Consider the following 21,716-nt stretch of genomic DNA (forward strand, 5'->3'; position numbering starts at 1 on the left):
ACGTTTCATACGCGATTGAAAAGAAAATAATATCCGACGGGCTAAAAAAATAAACGAAAGTACACGTCAATGGATAAAATGAAAAAATAAATGGAAAATATAAAATTGGCATCAGAAAGATCGAATAGATCGATATACATGACTCTTGTAATTCATCCGATACACATCTTAAATTTGATGTCAGTAACTACACTATTTTCGCTCTGCGCTATAATAAATAGCGGCTGTCGATGAAACGCGATTCCGATCGCCCGCGCTATTTCGCCGTGACGAAGTATTACGACAATCTCGTAATTATATCGGCCGTTGGAACAGATGATATAATATAGCAGGAGTGTTATTACGGAAAACGCGCGCCCTCGTCTCCCTCCGAATGCGGATTGATTAATAATACACGGGGATACGCCGGCGACGTAATTAAATTTGTCAGGCGTGAAATCTATATCGCGCGTGTTATTCCGATTTTACGCGCGTCGCATAGATCACACGGAACAACGATCCTTACACAGGCCGGGGGGCCGGCAACGACACGTCCCACATCGCGCTGATGCACACCGCAATGACATGCATAATTCTCAGATGTACAGATTTCGCCGTATTTTCCGTTCTCCCGCATTTCGAATAATATTGAAAAATCTTTCGCGAGCGTGTAAAACTTTTTTCCCGCTGCAAAATTTAATTAGAAATGCTAAACAGAATATTATAGCGATTAACTGCGGTTACTGTGTCACTTGAATTATACAGAATGAGTCCGCGCTCTTCTCACTCGGCATCGGAGAAAATTAAAAGATATGAGTTTTGCCTCTACGTCGCTCGTTTAATATTACACATGAATATTATTGTGGTGAAGTAAAATAAATTTCTCGATTTATGTGTACCTTTGGCTTTTCACGCACAAAAGAGTGTTGCGAGGCGCTAAGCGAAACGTGAGGTAATCCTGGCTTATATCGAGGTATCGATCAATAGTCTTCACGAATCGCAACTTCGAGACCGATTGAAGACTGCGGTCCTTTGATAAGACTGCTGTCTTATTTCCATTCGACTTCGGGAGTTCAACTTTTCGTAGTTCACATGCTCTATCAAGTTTCCTCTATCTCCCTTCTTTCCTCGCGTTTCGAGAGGAAAAGACCCAACTCGATCTCGCTGACAAAATAATAAAAGAAATTCGTTTAAAATTCACGAGCCACGCTTTTCGATCAAAGGTTCCATTTGATTCGAGCGTTTAAGCAGCAACTAAGGAGTCAAGATCTCAATGTTAGAATCTAGGAGAATTCGAATCTTGGAAAGTCTAAGATCAGGAATTCAAAAATTTATATTTTATACAATATCAAAGCTAATTTTTTATCACTCCTTGGGGAATAAATTGATCGTAATAAAAATAGAAAACAGAAAAGTCTCGGAGGTGGAGATGGTGCTGACGATCGACGGTATAATTTATTGAGAAAACATTAATATCACTTTTTCTATCCCTTTTTAAGGTGATTTAAAAATGATTAGTCCGCACAGTTCACATTATGCACTAAGACGCTTCTGATAACATTGAGGCGTAACATCGAGACGCGATAAGCGCGGAGTTAATTCGGCCAGGCGCTATCATGCTCCAAAATCCGAATCCAAACTGCTCCGGGATGCGACGGTCCGTTGAATGTTTGACCGCACAATATTTGATACTGACGTCCGTAGATATCCCGCTTCCCGGATCTAATCGTGGCTCGACCCAGATAATGGCTGACAGAAGCAAAGCTGCAGAATTGTTCGTGATTTGAACGCACACGGATTTCAAACGAATTTCTGCATATATCCCGCATAGTGAGTGCATCAAATATACATATGGATTCTTTGAAATTTGATAATTCCTCGCGATTACACGACATTAAATAGTAAATCATGCATTTACACAAATATACTCATATATATACTTTATGTATCGCATGGAATTAATATTATCCTATTGTAATTAATTTTCAACAAATGCTTAAGTATAAAATATTTAATGAATCATGCAGATGTAAATTAATTTATTAAAAATAGCTGCTTTAAATAAATTAAATTAAAAATATGTAAAAATATATATTGTCGACTCAGGTAAGCCATGTCTACAATTCATCTATTTTAACATTTTTTATTAACTCATTTAAATCTTGTCTACATAATTATAAAATTGTCTATATAATTATATTATTTTAGAAAGTAAATTTTAGTAGATTCAAATGTGATGTTTTAATATTAAAATGTAAGAATTTAAAGTTGGATTTTAAATTAATCATTAATCAACAATTGTAATTGTTTAATTATATACATATATATATATATATATATATATATATATATATATATATATAAATTAGAATTCATCACACATCAATTTTAAAGTTATAAACTAATTTGTCTCGAAAGCGTGAGATGCTCACTGTCATTGGTGTGACAAATTGAAAAAAATAGCTCGGGATTGCTCGTCAATTCTATTTGAAAGTTGCATTCACCGACGTAGATGCAAACAAGTGGTAGATTAATATCACGCGACAGTTTAATTGGGACGGCGTGGATTAAACTGGAAGCGCGGAAGGGTCAGCTGGACATTTTTCATGGCCAAGCCAAATAAATAGGACCGTCCAGTCCGGCAGTCCTGACGAGCAGATAAATTCCTGTCACGTCATCGTCCCTACTCCCATCTCCGCGAGGCCCTTCTGTCCCGTCGATTTATTCCAAAAATTGCAATAAAGTTAGCTCTGATAGCGGAGTGATTTTGTTTTTCAATGGAAAAAAAAAGAAGAAAAAAAATAAAACCAAATCAAAATTGGCGCAGCTCGCTTTCAATCGCGTTGCATTTGTACCGTTCGATTCGATCAGCTGGCGCAAAGGTGGCGAACAATTGACCAGAAAGTCGGGGGATCAAGCGGCCTCGCATCCCGGAAGTAACCCCTCCCTTCTTTCCCGAAAGCGAGAATCCTCGTCCTTCACCGCGAAGTAATCTCGTCTCTGACGAGGGCGCGAAAAGAAGCGACCGGAGGATCGGAGGGAAAATTGAAGGAGGATAATATCCTCCGCATCCATTTTGGGTCGCAGTTTCGCGAGGCAGGTACGAGGCAAGCTCGTCTAAATTCGTCCTTATTGTTCCGCGAATTGAATTCGACAGGCTTAGACAGAAGGCTTTCTAGAAAATGTTGCGGCCGTTTTCGCTTAGAAATTCACTCTCTCTCTCTCTCTCTTTCTTTCTTTCGTGTAGAAAGGTACTTATCCTCCTGCAAACTTTTGTAGTAGGTTCTGTGCGCTAACAAACTTACGTGAATCCTTCGGTATTTACGGTAAATCGCCCGGTGTTGTATAGAGCGCATTTGAAGGAAATTTGCGTCTTTAAGTCCTTAAATAGGATTTTCAAACTCGAACTTTGCTGAATCTTAGAATGTTTGAACCGTGTATCTCTACTCTCTACCTCGTCCCTCTTCTTGTTTCCGAAATAGGGAAGGAGAGGATTCAATATTAAATTCTCGAATTGTTACATATAATTGTTGCATATGTCATCTGATTATTGATAACTGTCATACGTCAAATAATCGTATTTTGAATTTTTTAAAGTCCCTGAACATGTACGATTTAAAAAAATTTTTTTCTTACAACTCTCAGATTTTTATCCTCTCAGTTCATAATCCTTCCTTAGTTAATATTTGCACTCGTACTTTTTAATGTCTTTTGCTATCCATTATTACTTCTCGTAATAATGCCAATCTATAACTTTATAACGTCAGCTTTTATCCAACTCTCTCTCCTTCTCTCTCTCTCTCTTTCTTTCTCGAAGGGTCACTCGGGAAGCTGCTGGTGGTCTTCCGACGTTCCGTTTCCGGTAGGAACGACCATGGCGCAACAAACAACCCACGGGTTATTTGTCTTCGTTCAGAATACCGAGGAAAGCGAGTCGGAAGAAAAGTAGGGAAGAGAGGAGGGAAGTTAAGAGGGATGCGGAAACACGGGAAAGCTGAGAGGGTTATGAAGAGAATTCGCGAACGCAGCCGCAGCTGCGTCGCGCTTTCGAAAAAGCTCGTGCCGAGGATTTCGTTTAGTCTGACGAAGAGACGCGGAATTTCGCCTCCGTCCTGAGGGAATTTTTCATTTAGCTCGCATTATTTATACGCACCCTTTGGCGACCTCCCAGAATTCTCCGCGAATGTTTCATGCGGAAATTAACGTGCCGCCTCTGCATCTTTCTGAAAATGAAATCGCTTGTCTTAAGGATTCCGCTGAATGTTGCATCGTGAAACTAGTTCACGCCCGAAAGAGTAACTGCTATTCAGTTTTAGAATTTATTTTAATTCAAAAATTATTTAGATGCAAAGAGAGAGAGAGAGAGAGAGTCTCTCGATCGAACAGTACACCCGAATTTAGATCTTTATTCTGAAGTGAAAAACGTAAGCTAAAATTCCACTTTCAACACAACTATTATTCGAGAAATGCAATTTTATTAATAAAAGCAATCATTAATCTAGATTATATACTAAATTACTTTCAATAATTATAATCTTTTACTCGAATAAATTGGCACGTGTCTATCAAATCTAAATACTTAATATCTTGTTCATTACTTCTAAATTACAGCTTTATATAGTTTATATAATATTTAAACGAGACAAAGGAACTTTTAGAAGAATTAAGACTGTAATTATATATATATATATATATATATATATATATATATATATATATATATATATACAGAGAAGCAACGAGTTTGGTGGCAAGACACAGACGGAATTTCCGATAAATCGCCGGGAGGTAGCCTGCATTTATTAAGGCAGGTGCATCTGTATACACGCTCGCTGGGAGCGTCCTGGCGATTCACCTTCGATCGATCGCGCCCGGGGAGGGAGAGAAAGGGGGGTTAAAGTAAGGTGCTCGACGGTGGCCCCTTGGGTCCTCTCTTTGCCAGCGTCAGCCCCGAGACGCCGCCGCTTTCTGGCTAGTCAATTTCGCGGCATTGTACGAGAAATATGGCGGAAATGGAGTTCTTCCGTTGATGTTCCGCGCGACTCCTCCGCGAGATACACTCCCTCCCCCCCCTCCCCCCGCCTCTCTCTCTCTCTTTTCTTCCCGTCAATCTCGTAAGAAAGCGCCGGCTCTCGTGAATAGCTTTCCGATGCTCGCACACACAGCCGCCGTGTCTTCCTGCGCCTGTCATCCTGTCGCGGTGCATTCTCTTTCAGATGCACCAAGATGCACCTGCTATTCTAGCGACTACAGCTGCCGCTGGACTATTTACGATGAAATGAAGTTGCAAAGAACAGGAATCGTGTCGAGTAAATATCGAAATATAATATATACTAGAGATATGTGCATATATTATAAATAAAGAAAGAATAATACCAAATAAATTATATATTTCGAGAGTATAATATCTTATATTAATAAATAATAATTATATTTTTTGATATATAAAATTTTAGATTCACAACCATAGGTGAATACGTATTTATCTCGATAAAAATGAAGATTCTCGTATTTCTTTTAATTTAATTCTCAAAAAGAAAAACCTTTCAGGAAATTAATTCAGGACAAAAAATACCATTACATTCATTAATCCATCTTAAGAGTAAGAGACTCCTGCTTTCAAATCCTTATAAGCAATTTTACCTTTAAATCTCTGTGTATTCAAGTTAAAATGCAGAATCTTGTTGAATCGCAATTCGAAACGCAATTACCCAAGTTATTAAATTAAATTAACGCGATTTCTGCAATTTTCGCAAACAATAAGATTAAATCACGACTCTTACCGTATCCGCGAATCGTTGAAACCAACGATTTGCATCCTAGCGCGATTTAACCGACGAGCGTGTCGTTAACTGCGGCCGCATATAGTGTCACCGGTTATTCATCGTCTCGAATACAGTTAGCCGGGATACGCAACGAGTTCGCAGGACGACACTGCACGGTCCAGGATTCCGACTTATGCCGGTAGTCGCGTTTATGTACATCCCGAGAAGTTGGCGAGAACGGTATCTCTCGACCAGAGACTATTTGTGTTTGCCAAGTAGCAATAATTGTTCCCAGCACTGTATCCAGACGCTGGCGGCATTCCACTATCGCTGAAATATTCGGCCGCCCTCCCTCCCTACGAAAAGGGTTGACCCTTCCTAGAACTCTCATCCGGTGTAATCGAATTCTAGCTTTGTCTTTCTATTCCCGATCGACGTGACTTAAGCTCGGATATCTATGCATAGCAAATTTGTTCTACATTGGCGTTATCAGAGACGCGACAAGATTAAAAAGATTTGAGATTAACTTCCGTGATTGAAGTGTAAAAAATTTCCATTATGAATTAAATATATATTTTTATGGATATTTTGTCTTCTGCATGTTTATGTTTATTCATTTTTATTTGAACCTTGATGATGACAATTTCTGTTTGTTTGAAAAATTGGCGCAAGATTTTCTCTTTTTCCTTTTTTTCCTTTTCTCTTTTTCCAATTAAATGGTAGGTTTAGCCCATTTAATTTTGAAACATTACAATACACATACAGAAACAAAAAAAATATAAGCAGATAAAAAAAAGTAAGAGCGTAAACATGAATTATACAGATGCGATTGTAAGAGAGAGAGAGAGAGAGAGAGAGAGAGAGAGAGAGAGAGAGAGAGGGTGAGAGGGCAAGGAAAAAGAAAGGTTCGAGAAACTAAATAATGAGAATTGATAATGCAAAGTTACTTTAAAATGCAATGAATTAATGAAAGTGAATTAAGGTTTAATTTGCAATTAAGATGAGTTAAATAAAGTAGAACATAACTAGCTCTGTAGAGTGCTAAATTGAAAGAAAGCAAGCAAGTTTGTGTCTGTAAAGTAAAAGCGCATAAATAAGCTCTTTAGAATCTATACTGTTTTCAATTATTATTTTATTAGTTCTTGTATAAAAATTCTTGCATTTTGTGTACAAGTGTTTATTTATATGAAAGCGAAAAGAAAATCTTTTCTCAGACAAAAATAAAGTAGAAAAAAATTTTTTTTACGAAATTGTTTTGTGAAATTGGATAATTTTTAACATATGTTTACGTTTATATATTCATATATGTGTAAATTTTGATTTTGAATTGTGAACGCTAATTTATGTACGCAATCTATTTGAAAACTAATTAATTAATTATTAATAAATAGCGAGAAATCAAACAATACTATATATACAATATTCTCAACTAATTCGATAATTTAATTAATTAATAATCTCATTCAATAATCTAGTTGATTGCCGTATGATTATCATAATTTGGTAGCAATAATAATCTTTTACGATACATTTTTCTGCTTTTTAAATAATAATATAATTAAGTATAATAGAAAATATAGCTATCTACTTTCTTTTTGTTAATTTTATAATCTTAATTTTTATAATATTGTTTCTCTAATATTTAAGTTTCTATTGTTTAGAATAAAGAGGAAAAAAATACTATACAATCTCATGATATTACATTTTTGCTTGTATAATATTTTCATAAATTTATTATGTTTGTCTTTTTCATGTTTCAGGACACGCGACGAAAAGTGACAAGAATTGATTACAAATTAAACTAATTATCAGAAAAGAAAAGTAATCACGTAATTGGTCGCATAAAACAATCGATGAGAAGAGGAGAATGCAGTACAGAAATTTCGCAAATTATGATTTGCGGATAGCACGTTTGAGACATGTAATGGTTACAAAACTGATCATTCATTACCAGCCATTAATAACTGCTTTTAACAAACAAGCATATTAAAAAAAAAAAAAATGCCAGGAAACATTTTGGATTGAATCCGAGTGCCGCTATTGTTTGACAATCCGAGAAGTCCCACGGAAAGACGAAAGGCCTAATCAAAGTTATGATTCGCACAAATGGTAAGTTTTAATTATTACAAAATACATCATATATTAAAAAATCAATTAATTATTGATTTAATCATTAATTAAAGCTATAATTGTTTAAAAAAAAAACTTAATTTTATTTAAAATTGATGAAGAAATAAATCTGTTTTTTTTTTAATTTAAATTTTTGTTGTCGTTTTTGAGATTTACTTTTTTCGAGGAAAAATTTTGCTTTGCCTTTAAATCGTAAATCGACAAGATGGATTCGCGGCGAGGAGGTCGCATTATTGATAAGGAAGAGAAATTATTGGGGCGAGTGACGGGGCCGAAACAGCTTATCTCCTTTTTCTCCACCACGTGGCTCACGAAGAAAACGTGGCACCGTTACACAAGGTTGAATTTCCTTCTCCTCGCCAGACCGATAAGTACTGATTTCCATAATGGCTCCACGTACGAGTGCACTCACTTATCCCCTACCCTTTCCAGCTCTTCCCTCAACCCCCTTTTTCATACCCCATCTCTTTGTAACCCCGTTCGTATGTCCTTTCTCTATCCGCTCGTGAAAACTTTAGGTCTGCGTAATCTTATCGCGTAATTCGAATTCCAGACTAGTGATAATCACAACGGGACGTGATTAATTTTTTAATTTCAGCTCTTTATGCACGTCAATGTAACGACGATTTTATATGTTTCAGTGCTGATGGTTTCACTGACAAAATGCCAAGTTATTTAAAGTTTTCAACGTCTATTCTTTCTTAATTGTTACTAAAAAATTTGTTATGATATTTTTTCTGACATACAGCTTATTGTATAAACCTTTTTTCTTTTCTTGTTTATTTTCTTCTTAAAAAATATACAATATATTATTATTATAAAATTCTTATTTCTTATTAATTTAAAGTTAAACTTTAGTAAAATGTTAAAGCGTGAATACTTAATTAAAGTATAGCAATAATAGTAGATTAATTAGTTCAAGATAGAGTTGATTCCGTTAAAATACGATCAGTATATGACTTCTAGACGATGTTTCCTCGCGCTTATCAAAGTCTATATAACTTTACCCTACTCATTCGCTCTTATCCCTTGCCTCTTGTCGCTATTTCCCTTCGGCTATTTTACTTTATCCTCCATCAAAGAGACGAAGCTTTCTGTCGCGAGATTAGAATTCGCCAGTAATCGAAGGACCGATAAAGGGCGTCGTTACGATCATGCATTCTCAGGGTAGCCAGAATATCGATTACTCGTCGCATTGAGATGTATATTCGATTACTCGTTCCTTTCCTTTATTGAATATCATCGTCATTTTCCGATTGCTGTAACCGCGGCACATATTAATTAAATATTGATATAGTTAATTGAACGACCAGGTTAAATAAATACTGCCACCAAAGCGGTATATAGCAGAAACCGCTGCGTCGTGGAAATTAAAACTAACAAAAACACAAAATTAATTGATGCGTTCGCGAATAAACGAAATAAAGTGCAGCGCCATTTGTTGCAACTTTGCTGGTTGCAACAATCTCGAGTCGATACTAATTAACAATTATTATCATAAAACTATAACATCGCTGTTTTGTCTTCTTATATCATTATCCGTATTTGTAGTTTTATTTACTGTTGTTCAATTAACTTGAACTTTGCATTAAATTATTATAGAAAGATGTATATGTACATATATGTCATTAATAATATATATTTTAAATAAAATAGAAATTTATTATATTAAGTATATGATATTAAAAAAGAAAAACTATTTTTAAAAACATCAGATTATATGTATAATGGCAAAGTTTAAAATTACTTTTCGATGATTTTGTTGGAAAGATTATCTCTCACAGCAGAAAATTTTATTATTAATGACATCGGCAAACAATTTTGAAAATGACGAAAGATTCCACGGTGTATACAGTATGCATAATCGATAATGAATAATCTATAGAGTCGCGGCGCATGCGATTATTTCCAGATAGATTCACCGGGACGGCGGAAACTCGACGGCATCGCGATTAATCGCACGGGCGTAAATGAGAGACGATCGTCGCGGGACGCGGAGGTGATCCATAGATCGTGTCGGGCGTGATCGGTTGCGGTTACCGCGGGCGAGAGGTGGGTGGCAAAATGGAACTCTTCCCGGTCCTCGTTTGCCTGATCGCCCTGCCGCCCGCCCTCTCGCTCTCCATCAAGAGCAAGCTCAATCCGCGGATCGTCCAGACGCGCTACGGCGAGGTGCAGGGTGTCACGAGATCCTTCGAGTACGCCAAGTACCTCAAGCCCATCGACGTCTTCCTCGGGATACCGTACGCCACACCGCCGGTCGGCAGCAACCGTTTTTCCCCGACGAGAGCGCCGAGTCCTTGGGAAGGAGTCAGGTAAAAGGGTTTTTTTTTTTTTACATATACAACAACATATAATCGTTAATAATTTCAGCGATTTAAAAAAAAAAAAATTTCAGTCTAATAATATTGTATTAAATTAATGTTAATTAAAATAAAAAGCATATTATATTTTATTTGAATCAAAAGTGATTCGATTCAAGATGAAGCTTTGCATGCGAAAGAATTAATCATATTACGTTTGCTTTCCCATTTATTTGATCCGAATAAATAAATCACTATAAAATTTCAAAATTTACTTCCAAAGTCGCGAAACGAATTATGCAGAGAGTTACGTGAAGGAGATTACTAATCAATTTTTAGTTTCGTAGCTGCGAGATTGATCTATAACTTTCTTGCAGTTTAAGAGGGCAGGTACTTTTCAATTTTATAACAAGCACGATCTTCCTGAGATGCTTCAGATGCCGTGCAGTCTTCGTAACTAGAAGTGTCCGGGAGTATCGCGAGATATACAAGATTCTAAAATCATGCCAAGATATTCCTTGACGAATTTTTCGAATGCCAGCGTTATATTGCCACTACATCCGCTCGTGATCACATAGCTGCTGAGAAATTTCGATTTTCTTACATAAAATAGTATATGTGTGTGTGTGTGTGTGTGTGTGTGTGTGTGTGACATATATAATAATAAATCAGTTTATTATTAATAAACATAAGATCCAATAAAAAATAAGATTATTAAGTATTACACAAAATTAGTAAGAGAAGGAAATACTTGTTATAAGATTAAGACACCTCAGTTTGCGCTCTAAAATTTATTCTCGTCGACATTGTTCGTTCTTATTGAACGCCCTGCGTATTCCAAATGCGAAACTTTGACCGGTTCAGTTAGTTGTAACGCACGAACGATTTCCGATTTCCTCTGCAGATTATCGGACTCGGTAGGTCCGGTCTGCCCCCAAAAGCTGCCGGACATCGCAAACGAGCAGGAAGCGCTCGAGCGGATGCCTAAGGGAAGACTAGAGTATTTGAAGAGACTGCTGCCTCATCTGCGCAATCAGAGCGAGGATTGCCTTTCTCTCAACATCTACGCACCCGCCATGGGTGAGTACAAATTTTTTTTCGCCATTATTAAGCGATATCGTAATCATCGCACGTTGATAGGACGCCCGCTATTTCCTTCCGTAAATTTGTTTGTCGATAAAACAGCAATTTTAATTTTTATTCGAAAATAATATCCGCTTAAAAAGACAGATTCGATGTGTATCGAGCTCAAAATGCCAAACATTCTGTTCTTCACATCGTGCCGAGAGGAAGTGCAATAGGATCGATCGATCAAGCAACGAAACTTCTTTATATACGTGCATACATTTTCCGCGTTCTGGAGTCACGACTAGAGAGACGATACACTTCTCGACACTATCTCGAGGGAAGAATTTTGTAACATTCTGTGTGCAAAACTGTGTATTCATCCTTGTAACATATAGGATCCGAAGTCCCTTCAGATTTTTTAGAATATTTGAATAAAAAATTTCTTTGAAATATTTAATTTATTTCTTTAAGAGATATTCAAGTAACAAGATCTGCAAACTTTGAAAAATTATAAAATTTAAAACTTTTATTTAAAATTAAATCTAGGAATGTTTTGAGAATAGAACGTAGCTTTTAATATAAAATTTTAAAATGATATATTTTCTTACGTTTTCTTATTTATTAAAAAAGATTTAAATTATTATATGTATTGGACATTTTTTAACAACATATTTTTTTTTTTGTTACTGAAAAAACCTTATCAAATATCATATTTCTAGCAAAAAAAAAAAAATTATTTCTAAAAATATTTTTTGTTAACTAAATTATTTTCACGCTTGGATATAACGAGCTCGAAATATTCGCTTCAACATTTTTTAGAGAAAAAAAAAATAAAACAGAATTTTAGATGAACATTAGCAGATGAAGTAATCCTTGCTAGTCGTTCGAGTTCGTGTTGAATGAATAACGCGGAAATTTGTAAAAGGGAGAAAAAAGAGTAGATGAAAAAGCTGAAGACAGAAAAAAGCGACGCCAGATGTTTTGTTCGTTATGTAAAGCCTCGATTAAAAAATGATTTTTAAGATGATTCACTGGTTTCCCAAATTAAATCGCTAATCTAAGTTTGAAGGAACTTTTCTACCGAATTATGAAAGGTCCCGGGTGAATTATGACGGTCAGAAATAGATGTCATTGACCTTTGCGCGATGCGTATATATAGCAATCTGAAATCGAACTTCCTCGGAATTATGCGCATTATGGAGCTTTCAACCGGACTAACATCTGGCGAACTAGACGCGCTTCCCAATATTCCCCAGGTAGATCGAGCTACACAATGGGTAGTTACTAGATAATTACGAGATTACTTTTACAACGGTATCGCATGCTCTTTGAAATCGTCATCTATTTTAAGCTGTAGAGTTTCCTGATCCCCCAGTATCATCGCATTAATGTTTGATGCGCATTTAAGTATAATTTCTTTTTTACATTAGCGAGATACAGTTGTTTGTACCTATTTTTGGAGTATAAAGGTAATTTTGGGACGATACGAGCTGGTCACATTTGCCGTCCAATTTCCGGCTACGAAATGTCGAGAGGCGCGAAACAGCGGAAAGAGAAGCGTGATTTTCTATTTCGCCAGAGAAAATTCAATGATATACGATTATTGAAACATCGTTCACTTCGCTCGACATACGCAAAGACATAAAATGATCCCCTCGAAATATTTTGGGGTAGAGCAGAAAGAGAAAGTTCGACGAGAGATATAAGGGCGAAAAAAAGATATTGGGTGACGGCAATAAAAAGAGTTGAAGATGAAGAGGCGCAGCGAGGAAACATATTGCGTGTACCTGCCACGGTCTTCGACATTGCCTCCGTGGCTGGAAACTGAAGAGAGTGACACGGAAAGATTTATCAAATATTTTTCATTTTTCCGACGCGCGCCACTGACGCTCGGGCGTCAAAAATTGCTCGCTCGAAACTTCCACGCTATTACAAACTACGTAAAGTTTCGCGAAATTATAGTGCGGATTCTCAAATAAATCCGTAAATCCTGTCTAGCTTTTATCTGAGATTGTTATAATTGTTTCTTATGTATTTGATTAGTTTAGATACATTGATTTTCTAGAATATAGAAAAGAATAAATTTAAAAAAAAATAATAACAATAATAAATGTGTAAAAAATATTTAATAAAAATTTATATTACGACGAAAATATATAGGCGAAAAATTATTTTTGTCTTTTCATGCTGATCAAATTATAATTTAATATTGAATAAATTTACTATCTTGTGCCTTTTTAGAAAAAATGTTGACGATGATCAACTTCCATAATTTTTTTTCTTTAATATAAAATGTTAAATACCCAAATCTCCTTATCTAAAATTACAAAGCGAATAAAAGTTATATATTATTGCACGATTATTTCAGTCCTCGATTTATCGCAATTACAATAGTCGGCGATTAAGGTAAGGTCTAGTAGACCAACTTCTCACTCGATAACAGCTTGCGAAGTAATAATTCCGAATCTCAAACTGTGCGTTCACTCCCGTGATCGGCTCCCAGAAAGTGTCATCCCCGGGCAACCCCCAAGGGGATAGGTTTCCTTCAGCGAGGGTATTGTCTTTCCCGGATTCTTACGTAATGGAAATTTCTATCGAAAGTTCAGATCCGGTTAATGCACGCCGTCGTCGGCACTTCTGCCCGTCTCCACCGCCGCGGCTGAATTCGGGAGAAAGTTTCCGTTTTCCTTGCAAGACTCGCAATTACACGGCCGCCTGCACTCACAATTCCGACGACGATAGGTAAAGCCCGGTATCGAACGTATGGCGGACGCGGAAAGGGAAGAAGAAGGCGAAGAAAGGAAGAGAAGGGAAAGAAGGCGATGAGTTTTCGAGGCGCCAACTAATAATCGAATCCACCAAGTTCGCGGAATTTGTTTCAACTCTTGGAATACTTTGGAATAAGGCTCTACCCCCGTCTCTCTCTTCTCGTACCTCACAAGTATCATCCAGAAGAGAAATGTGTGTGTGTGTGTATGTCTTCTCGTTCCTTTTAGGCGAAAGTACGGCTCGGAAAATGATTTGTTCATTTCGCGCGAAAGATAAAGAGCCTCTCTTTCTCGAGATACTTCAAGATTCGTTATATTTTCATAAATATCCATAACGGACACGATCCGTCTGATTGTACAAGATCAAATAAATCTCGAACGAGGGGCGCAGATAAAAGATTAAAAGAGAGATTCCGTTGCCAAAAATAATTCTCAAATATATTTTACGGCACATTTTGCAGAAATAACTTTGAGACATTATACTCGCGTGTAGTTCGCGAAAGGAAAACGGGACAGGAAATTTAATGCGGCAAGCTGAGGGAAATCTCACGATCCTTGCACATCCTTCCCCTCCCCCATCAATGAAAGAGAACGTCACGAGTGCGGAGTGCGCATTCGCTCAACTTCCGGCCCGAAAAGGCATTACTAATAGCTCTCGTCGCTGTGATTAATGACGCCCAAGTGCCGCTCCGTTTAGTCGTTTTATTAATTACGCCGGATTACGAAGGTCATCGTCTCCACATGGAGACTGCCATTTATTACGCGCCATGTCGCGATTGAGACTGATATAAACGTGTGCTTATCAGCAAGTGTACAAAGATTTTTAAAGATTTTTGTAAAATTAATAATATCTTAATAGACAAGTATTTATACGACCAAACTGGCAATTTATTGTTTGATTGTTCTATTACGACGTTTCGATCACATGGTTTTGATCCTTATCAAGTGAACTAAAATAACAATATTATAAATAATGATACTCACAAATAAACGGAAATAAACGGAATTATGTACCTGCGTTATAGTTAAAAAGTAGAAAGAGAAAAATCGAAATGTCAAACTGACATTGTGTCAACCACTATGTTTGGGATACTGAGAACGACTAAACGACCTTTCTTAATCTATCGTATATGTTGTTTAAATCTCTCTGTGTCTTTTGGAGAGTTAATAGTGTTGTCAAATTTTTTAATAAAAAACATTCCAGCTATTTCTCTCCTTCTTACATGTTTTTCAGTATGCAGAATATCAGGCGCTGACCAATCGAAGTCATGATCAAATTCTAATTTGTGTTTGCTGATTACGGAAAGATTACTTGCGTGTATTTTTATATTATTAAAATGTTCCTTGACCCGGGTACTTAAGTGTCTTTTTGTTTGGCCAATACACGAAGCGCTACAGTTCTTGCAATTTATTCTATAAACAACTTCCGTTCTATTACTAATAGGCAATCCATCTTTGCCACGTTTAATCAATGAATTTAATTTTTTAATAATATATATAATAAATAATAATAATCTTTTATAAGAAAATAAAATCTATTTTTTTTTTTTAATTAATTTCAATTATATTCAAAAAATTGTTTTTTTTCCTTTTCTATCTGAAAATAATCAAAAATTAATCTAACGTTTTTGTGTTTCGCTCGGATCTAAATAAAAAACGTTACTATTTCGTTGTGCGAGCAAATGTGCCGCAAATTAAAAATTCAACGAGGGCAAACGAAATTTTCCTCTGATATAAGAGAATACTGCTGTATTTAATTTTACATCGGAGAGATTAAAATACCTGAGCGGCTCGAAAGATTTCCTTTGCCGGCTGCTCATCTCGAAAGGACAGTATAATAAGAAAGAATATCTAGGATCATTTCTCCGGAACTCTGGACTGTTTCACGATACAATTTTAAAGTCGACATTCTCGTCTCGCTTCGCTGCATAATTCAGGAAGTTCCGCGAACAGGAGACGGCAGGATAAAGCAGTGGGGATCGATTCGCTGCTGATTTAATTATCTTTTAATGAAAGCCGAGATTCTCTGGGCCGATGTTGTAATTTTACACCGCGTCTACGAACTGCGCAAGCCCGGAATATAAATGGTAATTAAGGCCTGCCAGATGGACTGTTGTGTTGCGTTATTCCAACCGATATAACCGAAATACGCCGCAGCTAAGTGAGGTCTGACAGACTTGTTAACTTCACTAGATTTATTGCTGCTTTCCATCTCCAGATTACTTGTCATAGCTTCTTGCGGATTTGTTAATCTAATTAATTTTGCCAAGAATTTTAAGAAAATACAACGCTTCCAATATAATTCCAATTTAATTGATAATTTTGAAATTGCTGCAAGAATTTATAAAAGTACATTTTAATTCTTTTAAGAAAAACAATAAAATTGAAGAATGAATTTATACAGAATAAATAATGGTTGAGAAAACCATTTATTTGCATTATTAAATGAGATTTTTATTATCGATATTGTTAATAAACAAGCTAAATAAAATAAAAGGCTTTATTTATTTATCTCAGTTGGAATATTTTTCCTCGATTGAAGAATAATCCATGTAAGATTCGCTAATGCTAAAAATTAATAATTCTCTGAAACCGTGAAATGTCCCAAGTGCAAAATTTAATGCGAGAAATCACAAATTGAAACTCTAAAGCACTCTAAACATATGATGTAGTTCGAGGGACGGAAGCAGTAATACATCCACAATGTGACGCACTGAAGTGAAGAACTATTTTAATTGAACGAGTGAAACTACTTTAATTAAGGAGAACTATTCTCCGTTGGCAAGGCGAATTTTCCCTCGACACCGGAAAGCAAAGACAACTACATTTCACCCGGACACTCGGTGATGTTGTCAGACATTCGGGTAAGCGCGGGCGTGAATCTCGTACGAGCAGAGATAGTTTCCGAATGATTTTGCGCAAATTAGCGGCAGCTAATGGGCGTAACGGCATCCTTTCATGCGCAAAGGATCACATTCTCGTGCTAAAGTAATTAATTATCCGTGAAGTTATCAATAGCGCGACCTCCGCGTGAGTCTTCCGATATAGATCAGCTTGTTTCGTATTCTCCTGGCTCGTTATTTTCATCAAATCCACGCTATTACTATATCTGGCTAGGCTATATCTCGACGTTCATACCTTAAAAAATTTAATAATCATCTCCACCTTTTAATTAAATATTATTAAAGTATATTTTAAGAGGATTTTGGGATTCTCCAAATATTCGCAAAATTTTACGAAACACTCTTTGTTTTTTGCATAATTTAAGTTCAAATCTTGAAATATTTCAAGATATTTAGTGTTGAAATCACAGATATTGCATTGTCACAATGGTACAATTAACAGAGATTGTAATCGATTAGAAGCGCGCAAACATATTTCCGGCGCAAACGTGGCGGCGTAATCGGACTTGTCACTAGTGGCAACATCGATTCTGTCCTTCGTTGCTAAGCAATAATTCTCTGCTATCGCTCGCGACCTCTCGAGCAGAACACTAATTCGTCTCCTCCGTCCTGCCGACCCCTCGTCCCTTCTGTACTTCCGGATTTCAATTTCCACCGTGTCTGCCATTATGCGCATGATCCGATCAAACTGAGCGTCAATGCACTGTAAGTTCACGATAAATATAATTTACAGATAATAAACAAAAATAGAAAATAAATTATTTTTTTTTTTTTTGATTGTTTTAAAAAATTTATAAAATAAAACAATTATATTATAGAGAATGGAAAAGGAAAAATGTTATTTAAGAAGACATTGGTCTAAAAAAAAATTGTAAAAAGTCTTTATTAGTCTCTTCATTCTTTATTTTCAAAATTTTTATTTTAATTAGATAGAAGCAAAAATTAATTAGATCGCTCCTCTGTATGTACATGTGTACATTCATGCTACAAGTTTCAGGAAACTGGTGGCCGTGTTTCTTACTACTAGTGATTACTTGCGAGTTTAGGGTGGATCGAGCTTCTTGTCCAGCATGTTCTAATCGCTTTCTTAATGAATCGCCTTCTTAATTATGCCGCCTGCAGTTGAAAGGAGCACAGGTGCAATCATTTATCTCGTAATAGCGGCATAACTCATGCGAGTGAACGTCGCGTGGTCGGTCTACGCGTTCGCGACGTCCTCGTCGTCCTCTCAAAGAGCCCTTCAACTCGATCCTTCGACCCTCTCTTCCTTTACCGAAGTAACCCAAGTAAAACGCATGAGCTTTGCGGATTAATTAAGAATAATTAAATTTCCCCTGCGTCCGATGAAAAATTTAATTTAGAGTTTTTCAAACTCCTCTCCGTAAGAACGTTCCTCCGATCTTGATTTTTTTCGTCCTAAGAAAAATTACAGTAGATCAAAGATCTCTCACCGTCTTCTCGCAAGACTAAAGCCGCGTAGTTATTGTTTCCATCTACCGATAATTAAATTTCTTTCGGCCGGCAAATCACGGAGCTTCTTAAATCTAACTCGTTTAACCGATAATCCCCCCCCCCCGCAATTTCTTCCTCCTAAAGGCTATTATAAAAGGCACCATTATGTTTTTGCTCTTTGCCCTATCAGCCTAAATTAAAGGACCCTCTTTTAATAAGAGAAGAGAAGTAGTTTATGATTTAGAAACGGATTGAATTTTAAAAACAATTTTGGAAAAGGGAACATGATTTAAATAGTATATAAATCTCTGTTACCTTAAAATGAAATAAAAAATTATCATTCACTGTCCAATATGCAGCAGCGGAGTTGATAACAAATATGAAATCCAACAGTACATAACAGTAGTATAAATAATTAATATTTTAAAAAATTGTTATTTTACACTGAATATATTCTATTTCAATGCATACAATAATAAGATATATTTTATATAATGAAATATTTTTATAAATTCTAAAAAGAAATTATTTTTTTTTAAATAAAGAAAATTTACAGAATTTATATAAAAGTATAGAATATAAATATCGAACAGTATAAATATAAAAATTCAATTTTCTGTATTTGTGATAAAATATAATTTAAAAAAAAGATACATGAAATTATTCTAAGCTTTATACAATATCTGCAGTAATTTTGCCATATACGTGAATAATATACGTGAATATGAAGCAAATATGAAGCTGTAATGAACGAGAACTTTTATTTCATTTTTTTTCCCTGTTACCCATTATTTGTCTTTATTAACAAATTTGATATGCTTTATAAAATTTACGATTGATGCATTTCCACGGGACGCCGCATTTTCGTCGATGATTTCATCATATTAATTATGCCGCGTATTTTCCATTGTTTATTAATAATGCATATTGGCGGTGGCGGGAGTGCGCATTTTCGGACGAACTGTTGCTTCGCCCATATATAGTCGTCAATTATGTGAAGTTATTAATTACACCGACGTCGAATATTAAAATTCTGATTAAAATGCCGATGACCTGTCGCACACGCATGTCGCCGTATAAAAGCTGCCGAATAATAGTAAAGTGCGTTACATTAGGGCACATGTAAATGAATAACTGCAACGATAACAGATTATATCGCCCGCATGTATAATTGTATCAATCGTTAAATCTTTTAAGGTCTATTTTCATTAAAAGAGACGCAAGATTGAAGCAAACCAAACTTTTGGTTAGAAATTTTGTTGAACGCGATAACTGTTCATAATAATTAATAGCGTTATAAATTAGCAAAGTGTTTCTCTAGAATTTGACAAATAGTTAGAATTGCAATACTTAAAAAATATTTGTTGTTGGAATAAATATGGCAAAGAATTATGATATTAAACAATAATACTAATGGCAAGCGACTTTTCCAAACAAATACATCGTTATCTATAATCACGAGCATCGTTATATTAAATATAATTTATAAGCTAAAATGTGTGTAATAAAATCTGATCCATATGAATTAATATAATGGATGGTAGAATAAAAAATATGAAAAACAAAATAGCAGAATAAATTTAAAGATAATTTTAATTATTTCTAATTTCTAATAATTAATTTTTGCATCAAGAAAAAAGATAAAATTAAATTATAATTTTAAATATGTGTTTTAACAGAATTAGCTATTTAAGCACAATATTTCAGGTAAGAGAAGTATTTAAGTTGTTTACTGCTCGTTGCTTTATATTTCTATTCCTGATTTAAAATCTTTGTTCTCCAGCAAAGTTGTCATGTCATTATTAAAGAAAATTATTTTCAATAATATTGTCAATAAGTTTCTATTTCTACCCACATATCTTTACATAAATTGATGACATTCTTATGGTGAATTCGCCTCTGTTGGCGCACAAAAAGCTTTCGGACTATTTCGCTTATAGGTCAGTATAAGGATTATCTTTTTATGGTGGACGCTGTGAATTATCAAATATATATTTTCATGATTTTCTCTTCCTTTCTCTGCGAGGCATTTTCGTGAAACTCCAAGCACGTACGTGCTAGTGAAAAGCACGTCATGCTGACTCCTTTCCATTAGCTCTTCAACACATCCGACGGAAAGTGCAATGTCGGTTTCTGTTTCCGGATTTAAACCGCCTATGTATGTATGTGTGTGTATTTGCTTACCAAAAACTTTATTCTTCGAAACCCCCAAATAAATTTTACAATTTTAAGAATTTCTTAAAATAATAAGGAAAACAAAAGAAATTTTTTAGCATTATATGACTGTTAACAAGACTGTTGACAAGAATATCTTTTAGATTAAAATCTAATTAACAAATTTAAAGCGATATTAAAATATAAAACATTTAATAAATTCACGCAAGAATGAAAATTTCTGTTCTTTGACGCGAGTTGATACAAACACGTTCTTGAAGATTAAGTGACTTAAAAAAAAATGCATAAATTTCTCGAAAAACAACGAGGCCCGTTCACGTGGCGTGGTAGATACCCCGGTAATTCCGCGGAAGCATTATATCTCGTCTTAAGCGCTTCCGTTTGATTGATCGACGAGCAAACCACAGTCGGCGTCGGGGCGCCGAAGTGATCGATCGCCCTCGTCTTCGACACAATCGCGAATCCCCGCGGGTCGTTTCTCCATTCCGCGATAAATCGCTTCACCGAGTAATTCGCGTATAAAACTAGCGCACGATTACGATTAGACGTTCGAAATCTCCGGATATCCTAATCCACCGTGTTTTCTGGTACCTCGCATCCCGCGGACGAAACTCAGGCAATTTGAAATGGAATGACTTCAACGGGATTTTCCGTGAGTGAGAGATAAAATGTTATTTTTATAGAGATGACGAGATAGAGAAAATGAATCACGATTCTGAACAAAATGCAGCAGCTCGCAAAACATAAAATATCAAAGAAGTAAGACGACAAGTTTAACGTAAAGAAAGAGCTCTGCTTATAAATTACAATTTAAAAAATCTTAATTAGAATCTTTATTAGAATAAAATAAAAAATAGATTATCTGAACACTCTTAGAACATGACTGTCAAGTTGATGGATATATTTTAATTATAGATTATAGAGATCCTTTGTGTACCAAAACTTTGCCTTCCGTGAAACTGAACTTGGTCATCCCAGACGCGAGTTCTAAGACTCGCTTGTACGCGCTGATCCTGCGTTTGACTGTGAAATATGGCGCCACACCTTCTCTCGCAGATCGGACAAGTATTGTCATTCGGCGGCGTTGTCTCGCGATTTTTCTCGCGCCATTCTAGTTGCGAGGAAGGATACCCCAGCCTCTATTTCCGGGACGACAGCCGACGACAGTATTTA

At 35.8% G+C, this 21,716-nt stretch overlaps 1 protein-coding gene across 1 annotated transcript in view; it reads left to right on the forward strand.

Moving 5' to 3' along the window:
• The first annotated feature begins 9,872 nt into the window (after positions 1-9,872).
• The window catches only part of LOC126856512 (neuroligin-4, Y-linked-like), a 147,382-nt gene continuing 135,538 nt past the window's right edge, over positions 9,873-21,716 (forward strand). Inside the window, exons 1-2 of the mRNA XM_050605065.1 lie at positions 9,873-10,189; positions 11,082-11,257. Coding sequence (XP_050461022.1) covers positions 9,939-10,189; positions 11,082-11,257 — 427 coding nt within the window. The 5' untranslated portion in view covers positions 9,873-9,938. The remainder of the gene's footprint in view (positions 10,190-11,081; positions 11,258-21,716) is intronic.

Source organism: Cataglyphis hispanica, chromosome 19, assembly GCF_021464435.1.
Source record: "Cataglyphis hispanica isolate Lineage 1 chromosome 19, ULB_Chis1_1.0, whole genome shotgun sequence".
NCBI lineage: Eukaryota > Metazoa > Arthropoda > Insecta > Hymenoptera > Formicidae > Cataglyphis > Cataglyphis hispanica.